The sequence below is a fragment of the Squalius cephalus genome, assembly GCF_949319135.1.
Source record: "Squalius cephalus genome assembly, chromosome: 25".
NCBI classification, from domain to species: Eukaryota; Metazoa; Chordata; class Actinopteri; order Cypriniformes; family Leuciscidae; genus Squalius; species Squalius cephalus.
The window spans coordinates 30,888,853-30,902,478 of NC_137146.1; the positions used below are offsets into that span (position 1 = coordinate 30,888,853).

At 47.0% G+C, this 13,626-nt stretch overlaps 1 protein-coding gene across 1 annotated transcript in view; it reads right to left on the bottom strand.

Annotated features, from left to right (window-relative positions):
• Window positions 1-280: 280 nt before the first annotated feature.
• Window positions 281-13,626, bottom strand: part of tmx3b (thioredoxin related transmembrane protein 3b) — a 36,381-nt gene continuing 23,035 nt past the window's right edge. Inside the window, 13 exon segments of the mRNA XM_079863916.1 lie at window positions 281-585; window positions 3,706-3,774; window positions 4,831-4,960; window positions 5,520-5,576; window positions 7,919-7,972; window positions 8,060-8,117; window positions 8,433-8,531; window positions 9,302-9,368; window positions 9,485-9,562; window positions 10,096-10,116; window positions 10,119-10,187; window positions 10,189-10,198; window positions 12,603-12,683. Coding sequence (XP_079720042.1) covers window positions 328-585; window positions 3,706-3,774; window positions 4,831-4,960; window positions 5,520-5,576; window positions 7,919-7,972; window positions 8,060-8,117; window positions 8,433-8,531; window positions 9,302-9,368; window positions 9,485-9,562; window positions 10,096-10,116; window positions 10,119-10,187; window positions 10,189-10,198; window positions 12,603-12,683 — 1,051 coding nt within the window. The 3' untranslated portion in view covers window positions 281-327.

The following is a 13,626-nucleotide window of genomic DNA, read 5'->3' on the forward strand; positions in this document are numbered from 1 at the left end:
ACATGTTTCAGCTGTTTGAGGATTTACAGTGATGTAGATCATGGACCATAAGGGCACATTACAATAATGATTATTAATAAGCAGAAAGGACTACCGTCGCTTAACTTTAAAACAGTGTTTGTTTCGGTCCATGTGTGTAAATCATAGGTGGAGCTCCGCTGCTCGTCTCGAAGCTGTCGCAGTCAAATCTTCCAATTTGATGAACAATTAGGGAAATTATGAAAATAAAGAAATGGGACAGTGAAAATAATCCCATGAAAACCTGTGAGGAAACTCTAGGCCATGGTTTCCTCTTCGGAGGCGTTCGCTCTCGTTTCTCCACCTTCGTTAATCAACCTTTTTTTCACTTGGATTCTTGTGTTGAACCGGTTCTCCGGGGTCTTCTGTGTTCGGTGTTCCCTCGGTGAGTCTCTGCTCCTCCTCCTCCTCCTCCTCCTCTTCATCAGTGAGGGCTTCTCTCTTCATCGCGTCCTCGGACCCGTCGTCAGACTCGGCTGTGCAGATGCCGTAACACATCAGGCTGATGACACCCAGAGGAAGCCCGAAGAGGAAGCAGCCGAGCAGCGGAGAACTGCGGAACACGGACTGAGCAGAGAGACGGACACTTTTAATGGGCTATTTATTTAAAAAATAAAAACAACATTAACTTTTCACATTAACGATGTTTCCAGGGGAAAAAAAGAGAGCAAGAAATTATAATAAAAAAATTCAATAATTCCATTACACAGTTACACTTAAATATACATTTCCAAACAGCCATCAATAAACATCACATTTATTCTCCATTTGAATTTAAACATTTCCATGTCATTGACCAGTTTCTAGAGAGTAAATTCTATTTAAATACGAGATTTTAGTAAACCCTTTAAAATGGACACCACATCAGTTGAGAGAGAGAGAGAAATAAATCATGCTCCACTCAAGCTCTTAAAATGAAACGCCTCTAGAGAGAACCAAACTCGACAAATCCTACATTAAATTGAAGATAGAAATGTCTCGGTTACTTGCGTAGCCTCGGTTCCCTGAGATAACTGGAACAAGTATTGTGTCTTTGCGAGACATTATGGGGAAAACTCATTTTTCTCCGCATTCTGAAGCCTTTAATTCAACAGCGCAGTGCCACTGCACAGCCATTACAAAGTCAGAGTCTGCAATCTGAACGCACTCATTGGCTGCTCAGTGGGAACTGCACGAACCAATGGCGAGGCAGCGTGTCTGTGCGAACCAATCGTGGCGGATCCAGCGAGTGAGCGCAGCTCATTTCGCCAGACGTGAAGCGCCATAGCACGGCCGTCAACACAATACTCGTTCCCGTTATCTCAGGGAACCGAGGTTACACAAGAAACCGAGACATGAGGATTTGAGCCTGCAGTGCAGCACAGATAACCTAACCCTAACCTAACCCAACCCTAAGGTTAGGCCATAGGCCAACGGAATAGCGTCCACTATCCAACGGGATAGTCTCTGCTTCGTGACCGGAAGCCCTTTGGTCCGGCCACCGAAGCATACGAAGAGCTGCTCTGACTGCCTAAATCAGCAGAGCGCTGAATGTATACTCTTAAGGCCCGAAAAGGGCAGAGTAAGTGAGGTTGACGCTCGTCTTCTGAATCGGGTAGAGCAGACAGCGTAATCACTTGTGCACTGAACAGAGTAGAAAACACTTCGGGCACATAGCCATGCCTTGGCCTGAGGACGACCTCATAGTCGTTAGGACCAAACTCAAGGCAAGAAGCGCTGATGGAGAGCACTTACAGGTCACCCACTCGCTTGACCGATGCTAATGCTATGCTAGCAGTAGTGCGGTCTGAAGCGAAAGCGGCCGGAGCTCAGCTGACTGTAGCGGCTCGAGCCCTGAGGACTGTGGATAGGTCCCACGGGGTGTGGTAAGAGGCCAAGGAGGATTGAGCCTTCTTGCCCCTTTCAGGAAGCAGACGGCCAGGTCGCTTCTACCCAGAGACCGGCCGGCCACAGGAGAGTGGTGCGCTGCTATGGCCTCCACATAGACTGAGCATGGTGCGACCCAGAGGGAGAGTACCAGAGGTACTTCGCATGATGAAGGGGCCTGGTTCTGGACTGAACACCAGTCAGAGAAGACGGACCACTTAAGAGCGTAGAGACGTCTCATGGACGGAGCTCTAGTCTCTGAGAGAGTACTCAGGACTCTCGCTGGGAGATCCGTAAGTTCCCGTTGAGGGGCCATGTGTAGAAGGCCCACATCTTGGGTCGGGATGCCAGATTGTCCCGTTCGCCAGGGAAAGGAGGTCTTTCCTCCGGGGAATTGGCCACAGGGCTGCGATCTGCTCAATCAACTCGGGAACCACGGTTGGGTCCGCCAGAGAAGGGTCACCAGAAGGACAGCACGCCTGTCTTCCCTGATCCGTCTAATGACCTGAGGGAGGGGAGTGATCGAGGGAAAGGCGTAAAGGGGGAAGGCTGGGCCATTCGTTGAGAAGAATATTGGGCAGTGAGAGTTGTTTCCGGGGAAGAAGAGGTTGCCCTCTGCCTTGCCGAAGCTGCTCCAGATTGTATGAACCGTCTGGCGATGGAGGGACCATTCCCCTGGGAACACATTATCCTGGAACAGCATGTCTGCTCCCTAGCTCAGTCTGCCCACTGTGCCCATAAATGAAGGCGTTGGTCTAGTCTGTACAGACTCGACCTCAGTCCACCATGGTGGTTTATGTAGGACACTAACGCCATGTTGTCTGATCGAACTAAGACTTGGTGTCCTATTAGGTGTGGAAGGAAGGGTTTGAGGCCCAGATAAACCGCCATTATTTCGAGGCAGTTGATATGCAGGCGCTTTTCCGTGCTCGAACAGGAGCCGTAAGTTGGTCTGCCTTCGCACAGAGCTCCCCAACCTGTGTTTGAGGCGTCCGTGGAGATCACCTTCCTCCTCCAGACCAACCCCATGCTTACTCCAATCTAGTAACGATTGGGGTCCTTCCAAGGGGCCAGGGCTCTGATGCAGACGTGGAGGCGACCTGAACGCCATGCGTGAGCTGGGGCCTGGGGTTTCAGCCAGAACTGCAGGGGGTGCATGTGTAGCAGACCCAGCAGAAGCACTGGCGATGCAGAGGCCACGAGGCCTAGTCTGAATGGTAGGACCATATTACGGTATGACACCCTTTCGAATGCGAGTGGTCTGCGATGGGGGGCTATTTGGATATAAAAGTATGCATTTTTTGGATCCACTGAGAAAAAAACAATCCCCTGGTTGTACTTGCGAGAGGATTTGTTCAATGTTAGCATCTGGAACGGACGTCTAATGAGGGCGCGGTTCAGATGTCTGAGGTCTGGGATGGGCCTGAGGCCGCCATTCTTCTTGGGAAAGAGGAAGAAGAGGCTGTAGAAGCCTGACTCGCTGTGGGGAGGAGGAACTGTCTCTACAGCTCCTTTCGCCAGTAAAATCATCACTTGGGCGCGGACGACGTGAGCTACATTGCTCCTGACCGAAGTGTGGACTATGCCTCTGAAGTGGGGTGGTCTGTGAGCGAACTGAAGCGAGTAACCTCGTATCACCGTGTTTAGCACCCATTCTGACAGGCCGGGGATGGCTTTCTAGGCCTTGGCAGGTACAAGATTTCAATCAGTAACATTAACTCCTTCAACTGTCATTCAGCGAAAAGAATATAAATCATATTTTAATTAAAAGTTCAATTAAACTTCTCCATGAATTAAGTTCGTTTCTTAACCTCGACTCACCATTATTGTGGATCGGGCATCAAACGCCACACGCTTGATCCTCTGGAATATTCCATCTCCTCCATAAGCCTGTTGGGAATATGATGCAGTATGTTAATCATTTGGAATTGGATGAATTTAACTCATCTCATTTAATTAACACTTTGCAACAGGGTCATTCCGTGTCAACTCAACCAGAGGTCACCGGCTCAAATTTTTTATTTGTTAATATTTTTTCTGTAGAAAGACAACCATAAATAGTGAAGAAAGCCAAAATATTAAATGTCACAGATGGATATTTACTAAGAAATCCACTATTTTATCGAGGAGGGTCAAAATAACAATTTTCACCTGAGATTTGGAGCCAACTTACAGGAGAGTAAACATTACTTTATGGCAGCATCAATATTTATCTATCAGCGGATCCATCTATCAGTGGAAATATTAGAGATCAGCTGATAGACGCTGATGTCAAACGCTCCTGTGTGTATCTGTGTAAGCGCTCGGTGAAGAGGGTCAAAGATGTCATTGTTGATCATTGTAGCCAATCACAGACATATACTGTATGTTGAGCGCGTGAACAATGGCCAATCAGAGGTGTTTAAACATCCAGCGCTCAAAATGCTAGAGGGAAATACTGGTATCATCCCATTTTTTTAAATTTAAGTACCGACAAGTACCGGTAGCGAAGTCAGTTCTTTTGACAACACTAATCAGCTGTAATAACAGGCATGCAAACCCCTTTTTGAACGCTCACCGCTGGCATATATTGATACAAAGATTGCTAAAGTAAATAGATTTCACTAATAGATCAAACAATCTCTGTGCGAAAATAAAATCATGATGCTGCCATCTTTCTAAGGTCATTTTTACACCTCTGTAATTTGGCTCCAAATCTCAGGTGAAAATTGTCATTTTGAATAGTGGACTATTCAGTAAATATACATCTGTGACATTTAATATTTTGGCTTTCATCGCTATTTATGCTAGTCTTTCAACAGAAAATTAACTAAATTAAAAATTGGAGTTTGTTACCATTATTAAACTATATTAGTTAACAAACTAATAATGAAAACTACTTCTAAAGCATGTATTGATCTGAATTGATGTTAGCTGCGAGCGAGAGAGTGAGAATGAGCCGTTCACCGGAGCGCTGCCGTCCAGAACACTGGTGAAGAACATCAGCATCTGCTCCAGACTCTCCACCGGCTCCTCCGGCACGAAGTACTGCTCGTTCGAGGTGTTGAGGATGAGGAGGCTGGGAACTGGCACCTCACTGCAGACACACGAGATGAAGAGATTACAGTATATACACCTCACTGCAGACACACGAGATGAAGAGATTACAGTATATACACCTCACTGCAGACACACGAGATGAAGAGATTACAGTATATACACCTCACTGCAGACACACGAGATGAAGAGATTACAGTATATACACCTCACTGCAGACACACGAGATGAAGAGATTACAGTATATACACCTCACTGCAGACACACGAGATGAAGAGATTACAGTATATACACCTCACTGCAGACACACGAGATGAAGAGATTACAGTATATACGCCTCACTGCAGACACACGAGATGAAGAGATTACAGTATATACACCTCACTGCAGACACACGAGATGAAGAGATTACAGTATATACACCTCACTGCAGACACACGAGATGAAGAGCGTGGGTGCTGACATTACAGTATATATGGTTTATTATCACATGCAAAATATGTTATCAGTCACATAACCATCTTCCCCTCACACTTGTGCACCTTCAGTAAATCAGGAAGATGAGTGAATCTGTGCTGTCATTTGATCCAGACACTCACCTCATGATCAGGCTGTTGATGTAGTCGTTCCCGTCCATGTGGCCAAACTGGAAATCCCTGGAACGCAGGAAGAAAGACAGCATGAGAAAATAATATGGTGAAACTTTGAAAATGTGCAGTATTTGTGCTCCACATGTGGAAAATCATGTGTTTTTCTGTCAGGGGTCATTTTCTCATCAGATTGACAGTAACGTTATCTCAATAGAGGCCCTGAACCGAGGATCTGAACCGAGGATCTGAACCGAGGATCTAAACCGAGGCCCTGGACCGAGGATCTAAACCGAGGATCTGGACCGAGGCCCTGAACCGAGGATCTGAACCGAAGATCTAAACCGAGGCCCTGGACCGAGGCCTTGAACCGAGGATCTGAACAGAGGATCTGAACCGAGGCCCTGGACCGAGGCCCTGAACCGAGGCCCTGAACCGAGGATCTGGACCAAGGCCCTGAACCGAGGCCCTGAACCGAGGCCCTGAACCGAGGATCTGGACCAAGGCCCTGAACCGAGGCCCTGAACCGAGGATCTGGACCGAGGCCCTGGACCGAGGCCCTGAACCGAGGCCCTGAACCGAGGATCTGAACCGAGGCCCTGAACCGAGGATCTGGACCGAGGCCCTGAACCGAGGATCTGAACAGAGGATCTGGACCGAGGCCCTGAACCGAGGCCCTGAACCGAGGATCTGAACCGAGGCCCTGGACCGAGGCCCTGAACCGAGGATCTGAACCGAGGCCCTGAACCGAGGATCTGGACCGAGGCCCTGGACTGAGGATCTGAACCGAGGCCCTGGACCGAGGATCTGAACCGAGGATCTGAACCGAGGCCCTGAACCGAGGATCTGGACCGAGGCCCTGAACCGAGGATCTGAACCGAGGCCCTGAACCGAGGATCTGGACCGAGGCCCTGAACCGAGGATCTGGACCGAGGCCCTGAACCGAGGCCCTGAACCGAGGATCTGAACCGAGGCCCTGAACCGAGGATCTGGACCGAGGCCCTGAACCGAGGATCTGAACAGAGGATCTGGACCGAGGCCCTGAACCGAGGCCCTGAACCGAGGATCTGGACCGAGGCCCTGGACCGAGGATCTGAACCGAGGATCTGAACCGAGGCCCTGAACCGAGGATCTGGACCGAGGCCCTGGACTGAGGATCTGAACCGAGGCCCTGGACCGAGGATCTGAACCGAGGATCTGAACCGAGGATCTGAACCGAGGCCCTGAACCGCGGCCCTGGACCGAGGCCCTGAACTGAGGATCTGAACCGAGGCCCAAGACCGAGGCCCTGGACCGAGGATCTGAACCGAGGCCCTGAACCGAGGCCCTGACCCGAGTCCCTGAACCGAGGCCCTGGACCGAGGCCCTGAACCGAAGATCTGAACCGAGGCCCTGGACCGAAGATCTGAACCGAGGCCCTGGACCGAGGCCCTGAACCGAGGCCCTGAACCGAGGATCTGAACCGAGGCCCTGAACCGAGGCCCTGAACCGAGGATCTGAACCGAGGCCCTGGACCGCGGCCCTGAACCGAGGCCCTGAACCGAGGATCTGAACCGAGGCCCTGAACCGAGGATCTGGACCGAGGCCCTGAACCGAGGATCTGAACAGAGGATCTGGACCGAGGCCCTGAACCGAGGCCCTGAACCGAGGATCTGAACCGAGGCCCTGGACCGAGGATCTGAACCGAGGATCTGAACCGAGGCCCTGAACCGAGGATCTGGACCGAGGCCCTGGACTGAGGATCTGAACCGAGGCCCTGGACCGAGGATCTGAACCGAGGATCTGAACCGAGGCCCTGAACCGCGGCCCTGGACCGAGGCCCTGAACTGAGGATCTGAACCGAGGCCCTGGACCGAGGCCCTGGACCGAGGATCTGAACCGAGGCCCTGAACCGAGGCCCTGAACCGAGGCCCTGAACCGAGTCCCTGAACCGAGGCCCTGGACCGAGGCCCTGAACCGAAGATCTGAACCGAGGCCCTGGACCGAAGATCTGAACCGAGGCCCTGGACCGAGGCCCTGAACCGAGGCCCTGAACCGAGGATCTGAACCGAGGCCCTGAACCGAGGCCCTGAACCGAGGATCTGGACCGAGGCCCTGAACCGAGGCCCTGGACCGAGGATCTGAACCGAGGCCCTGGACCGAGGCCCTGGACTGAGGATCTGAACCGAGGCCCTGGACCGAGGCCCTGGACCGAGGATCTGAACCGAGGATCTGAACCGAGGCCCTGAACCGAGGATCTGAACCGAGGCCCTGGACCGAGGCCCTGGACCGAGGATCTGAACCGAGGATCTGAACCGAGGCCCTGAACCGAGGCCCTGGACTGAGGATCTGAACCGAGGCCCTGAACCGAGGCCCTGCAGCTGAACTCGAGGGCTGGTTTTGGTCAAACAGAGAGTTTCTGAGTCTCTCACCTGTTGAACTGATCCCTGTGCTCCGCAGCCACTCTCTGGATCAGACCTTTTAACCTGAAATACAGGGAACCAATTCTATTGTCAATTCTTCAAGCACTAAAGAAAAGGTCAGATATCGCTTCACTTAGAGCCCGTCTGTACCTGATGCTTTTCTCTGTCGGATCCTTCTCGTCAGTAACGGCAATCGCCACCAATTTACCTGTCGCACAGAACAGAAAGAAAGGAAACAATAGACATATTTTCTTGACCGAAACAAAAACGGCTCTTGTTGACCAACTTTCACTAATTTACATTCATCAAGGAGATAAAGAAACGCACTCTAAGCTGTTATATGCATGTAATGTGATCAGTGCTGAAGACTATAACAGAAACCACTTCATAACAACAATCATTTCCAAAGTATTTTTACATATAAGGTTACTCTAAAAGCGAGCTTTCTATCCAACATATGCTCTTCTAACCCTAATGCTTTTCAACACTTGAGTTAAAGCTCATGTGTGTCGCGGTTACTCACCGGTTTCTCCCAGCTCGTACAGAGTGAAGCCATCGATCGGCAGATAACTCTGGAAACGCTCGCGATTTACCCAGGATGACAAGCTGCCATCTTCATACTCTGAAACACAACATGAATCTGCTGTTATTATGCTGAAACGAAGAATCTGTGAAAACAGCTCTGCCAGACGATGCTGACTTTCCACAGGCTGAACAAAAACCGGCATTAAGTTTGAGTGAAAGTCTCGCGCTTCGCTTCGAAACGGCACTAAAGGCCCATTCACACCAAGAGCCATAACTATAAAGATAAATATATTAGCGTCCACACCAGCGGACGGTAACGTTCTGTTTATTCTAAGCGCGTGCTTGTCTGCCTCTTTAAGAGCTCGAGCTCGTTAGCTCGGTGGCTGTCAATGTTTTTATCGTTCATCAGCTGGATAAAATCGTTCTGAAAGTGATTCCATTGATCTTGTTTCTCTGTGCCGTTATCGTTATAGCTGTGGCTCTGCTATTCTTTAATACTGAGAACGATTTTTAGAACTATATCTTTATCGTTCTCTTTATAGTTATCGTTCTTGGTGTGAACGGGCCTTAAGCTTTATCGCACTTTCGATTTCAGTTTAACAGATACGTTTAAAAAAAAATGGCACAAAACACAATGTTAGAGATCTTTTATATAATTATGATGTGAAGTGTAAAAATATTGAGCTTCATTGTGTGACTGTGGTGGGCCAGTAGAGCCCTGAAAGAATTACTGGGAAACTAGCTAGTAGTAAATAGAGGGGAAGAGATGAACGGTTCACGAGCCGCTACAGCGATTGGTCAGTCATCACACATTAAAGACTTGCATAAACAAAAAACAGACGATGGTTTACAGTTTTCTTCACTAACCATCATATGTGAAATAGCTTCCATCTTTGAAGACGACCACTGAAGGCAATTCAGGCAGAGTCACAGACTGCAGTAAAAGAAGACATTTATAGAGTTTTCATGTGACGAGTGTTTAAACAAACAGACATGGATGTATGAATTATGAAAGTACGAGCAGCAGAATCTGAAAATGATTCGCTTCACCTCTGTTAAGGCGTCTTCAGATGCAGAGAAGAAATATGTGTAGACAATGAGCTCAGCCGCCACCTCGATGTATTTCTCCTGAAATCACAACAGCAACACTCACGTGATTGATAGAAGAGATAAAGGTGTGTGTGTGTGTGTGTGTGTGTGTGTGTGTGTGTGTGTGTGTGTGTGTGTGTGTGTGTGTGTGTGTGTGTGTGTGTGTGTGAGAGAGAGAGAGAGAGAGAGAGATGAGAGAGAGTGAGAGGAAGAGAGAGAGAGATAGGAGAGAGAGAGAGAGAGAGAGAGAGAGAGAGAGAGAGAGAGAGAGAGAGATATTCAGGCACACTTATATTTGACCAGGAACATCACTATTAATTACAATGAATTCAAAAAAGTATTTAGATTCTTAGTTTATGTTGCCAAAAATGCTTTATATTTATATTTTTTTTGACCAGACTGAATTATAGCCACCTCAGTTCAAGCTCAATCTCTTCCTCTTTACTACTAGTTACAGCACCAAAAAAAACATGAATGAACATCAGAACGAATGTTGATCGGTATTTATAAAAATAGAAAGCGTGCTGTTTTGTCTTGGCTCTGGTTCAGTGTAGATATGAAGATCAGCTCACTTTAAGAGGAGATTCCCCTCCGACAGTACACAAAGCAGAACACTGTGCCTCTTCAAGACGTGCTCGAACATCTGTCTACTCGGGAGCGATCGCAACCGCCGGTCTGAAACACACACACACAAATGAGAACATGACTCTAGCAAATTAGCTCAAAAGGGAAATATGAATAATTAATCAACTTGTTATAATTATAAACATTTGGATCAGTTAATTGAATTAAGTTGATGTAACTGAACTAATATTACAATCAAATTAATCTGTTCGTCCAGCGAACACTCCGTATTAATCATCTCTTAACTCTCAGAAAGGATATTTTTCGTGGCCACAGAAAAAAAACTCTTTCTTAGCATGTAGCTGTGATCATAATCGCTAAACTGATGTAGATTCAGTTTTAACTAAATAACAAATACATAACTAATCTAAACAAACACATACACACAGACACGCTTACATGGGTAAAATGGAAAGTTTAAGTGAAAGGAAACGGAAACAGGGAATAAAGCCATGGAGAAGAGTCTTTAACCCTCTCAACAGAACCATCAGTTTCTGAGTCCAAAGCTTCAGTTAGGAGGACTCAACCGCTTATAATAAACCTCTGTTTCGTCAGTTAATCGTTCAATACTTGTATTGCCTTAGATATCGAAAAAGCTTCCGGATGCAGTTTCAGAAGCAAGTCTTGAAGGTTCTGTGGGTCGATGGTGTTGAAATCTGTTGCTTCCGCGTTGAATGAAGAAATGATGGCTCTGTTTAAACATAAGCTGCGTTTACACGGACCCGGACAATCTGACTGTAATCGGACTAGCACAATCGGAAAAGAAAGTCACATGTAACCACATCAATCGGACTGAATTGGCCAGATCAGATTAAAATTTCATTCAGATAGTAAGGAGTGGTTTATTCCTTTGGTTATCCGATTGAGAGGACATATAAACACTTGAACGAATTGAAGACCAAAACTGGAGAGTCCTGCGTAACGAGTAATGACGTAGAAATAGCGTAATGACGTGTGGAACGAGCAGCTCTTTCTTCTGAACGAAGTGTCATAAACGAGTTTCCTGTCATTCTGAAACTCTCTTCACAGACTGAGAGGAAAGATGTGCAGGACAACGTCCCACCAGTCCTCGTTTCAGACTCAGATCCACAGATCCTCTCCCGGGAGTCAGTGAGCCAATGGAAGCTTCAGCTTTCGGAGGGAATTAAGGTAATTTGCATATGTAACTGGATTAGGTATTGATGCAGAAACTATTAAAGATTCTCGTAATACTGAAATGTTGCATTGGTATCAACATATAATACACACGATCATTTAGATCATCAAAATACAAATTCGTAAATACCGAACATGGTATAGGTGAAGATACATTAATTGTTTTAAGCATAAAGCATGCATAAAACGGTATACAATACAAAAGACACTATACAAGACAGTAGTAATCATACACACAAGGTCGTTCCTTCATAGAATGTTTTGTGAATGTGGACGAGTCCTTTATGGGCATTCTGTGCGTTTCAAGGAATGGAGTGAGAGTCGACTCTTTCACATGTAAAACCATGGACCAGACGCCTGGTGCTGTCATGTCGGGGGTGTCAAGGCACCTTGCTCTGTGGTTGGGTGAGTTTTAAAGATTATTTGTTAAATCTAACAAGTGTCTGATTTGTCTCAGTACATGGGTTAGGGTTAGGTTGACACTACATGACATTGCATCCATTAGCTGAGGATCTTTCAGGTCTATCCCTAACCCTGCACCTTCACCTGCTTATAATGCACCCTAGAACTATCTACTCTTCATGTGAATAAAAAGTACAACCCTTTGAGTGTAACAGAGAAGCAAGTTTTGGGACAACGTCATAAAAATGCCTTGAAACCACAGACCACTTTGGCATTTAGTTCCAGCATTCTGTCACCGTAACCCGGCCTGTCAATCATCCTGTCACAGTTCATGTCCTCATTCACACACTACACATTCAATCTATACTACTTAATTCTCCCTACCCTACTGGGAAGAAAACAAGCCGCCTGTTGATCTGCCGGTGGCGGGTCGCACATGTTTACTGCATAATGATGTTCATAGTCAATAGCCAAACGAGTCTGTTTCGCTGATGTGCTGTTTGTGCAATTATGTTTTTGCAGATGACATTTTTCATCAGGTTAGATATTGATTTTTAATCCCTCAAACCCCCTTCCAGGGCGTCTCTCCTTAACCGTCGGTCCCACACACATTCAGGCCTTGCAGGAACAGGACGATCTACCAGAACTGGAGACGACATTAAGATAACGGGCTTATAAATGCAGTGTTTACTCCTGCTCTCTGCCCACATGACTCACTTGTGAAAAAGATAGTAATATTCACACAAATCATTGTTTAGTATGAACTCAATAACAGGACAATCTTTCTGAAAAAACAACATTCTGCAGGAAATAATACAATGTATGTTTATCACCATAACTTGAAGCTTTTAAAACTTTCTGAAAGAAAGAAAAAACAGTATCTGTATTAATTTCTCACCCAGCCACTCTGTTGGCGAACTCGATTATGTCGTCTTTGGTTCTCGGTCCTTTGTAATTGTATGCCAGCTCGCCCTTCAGCCTGAGAGAGAGAGAGAGAGAGAGAGAGAGAGAGAGAGAGAGAGAGGTCAGTAATGTAAGCATATGTACTGGATAATCCATGAGTAGCTGTGCACTGTCGATGCATTCAGATCATGTGATTCTCACCTACAGTGTGTGTAAAAGTCTACACACCCCTGTTACTGCAGCTCTCTGAGATTGTCAGATCTTTCTACACCTTTAATGTAATATTGAAACCAACAAAATTCATGTTACAAACAAATAAAACCGTTTACGGAAAAAAAGAGCTGATCTGTTTGCATAAGTATGCTCATCTTTCTAGTAACGCTGAAGAGCTTGCTCATGTGTCTCTGATGGGTCTGAGCTCTGCTAGTCCTTCACAGCGGGACACGGGTTACGCAGGTTAGCACTGCACAGCATCAGGAAGATCAGGAAGATCAGGCCTTTCCCATAACTGAACATTCAACTCCTCGTCCAGGACCTTGTCATTTCTAGGCTGCAATGCTCTTATCTTCGACTCACAACATGTGCAATTACACCTCTACATATCATCCAGAAATCAGCAGCACTACTGGTCTCTTCAGTGAGTCCAAGAGAGCCCCATCACACCGCTGTGTGTGTGTGTGTGTGTGTGTGTGTGTGTGTGTGTGTGTGTGTGTGTGTGTGTGTGTGTATATGTGTGTGTGTGTTAGATGTATTAACCCTCCACTGCCATGCAAATGATGCAACGCATCCTAAGATATCGCTCCAGCAACTGTTGTGCACTCTACACCCATAAAGGAATGTTTTCTATGGTTACAGAAGTACACAAGACTATTCCCGTAATCTCCAGAGAGCACGAAGCCACTGACAACATCCCAGTCCTGCTCTCCGCTCAGCGCCAGCGTCTCACACACTCAACAACACACTCTGACAGATCTGTGCTTTATGTGAATCCTGAATGTTCAGCTGCTAGATGGAGGTTT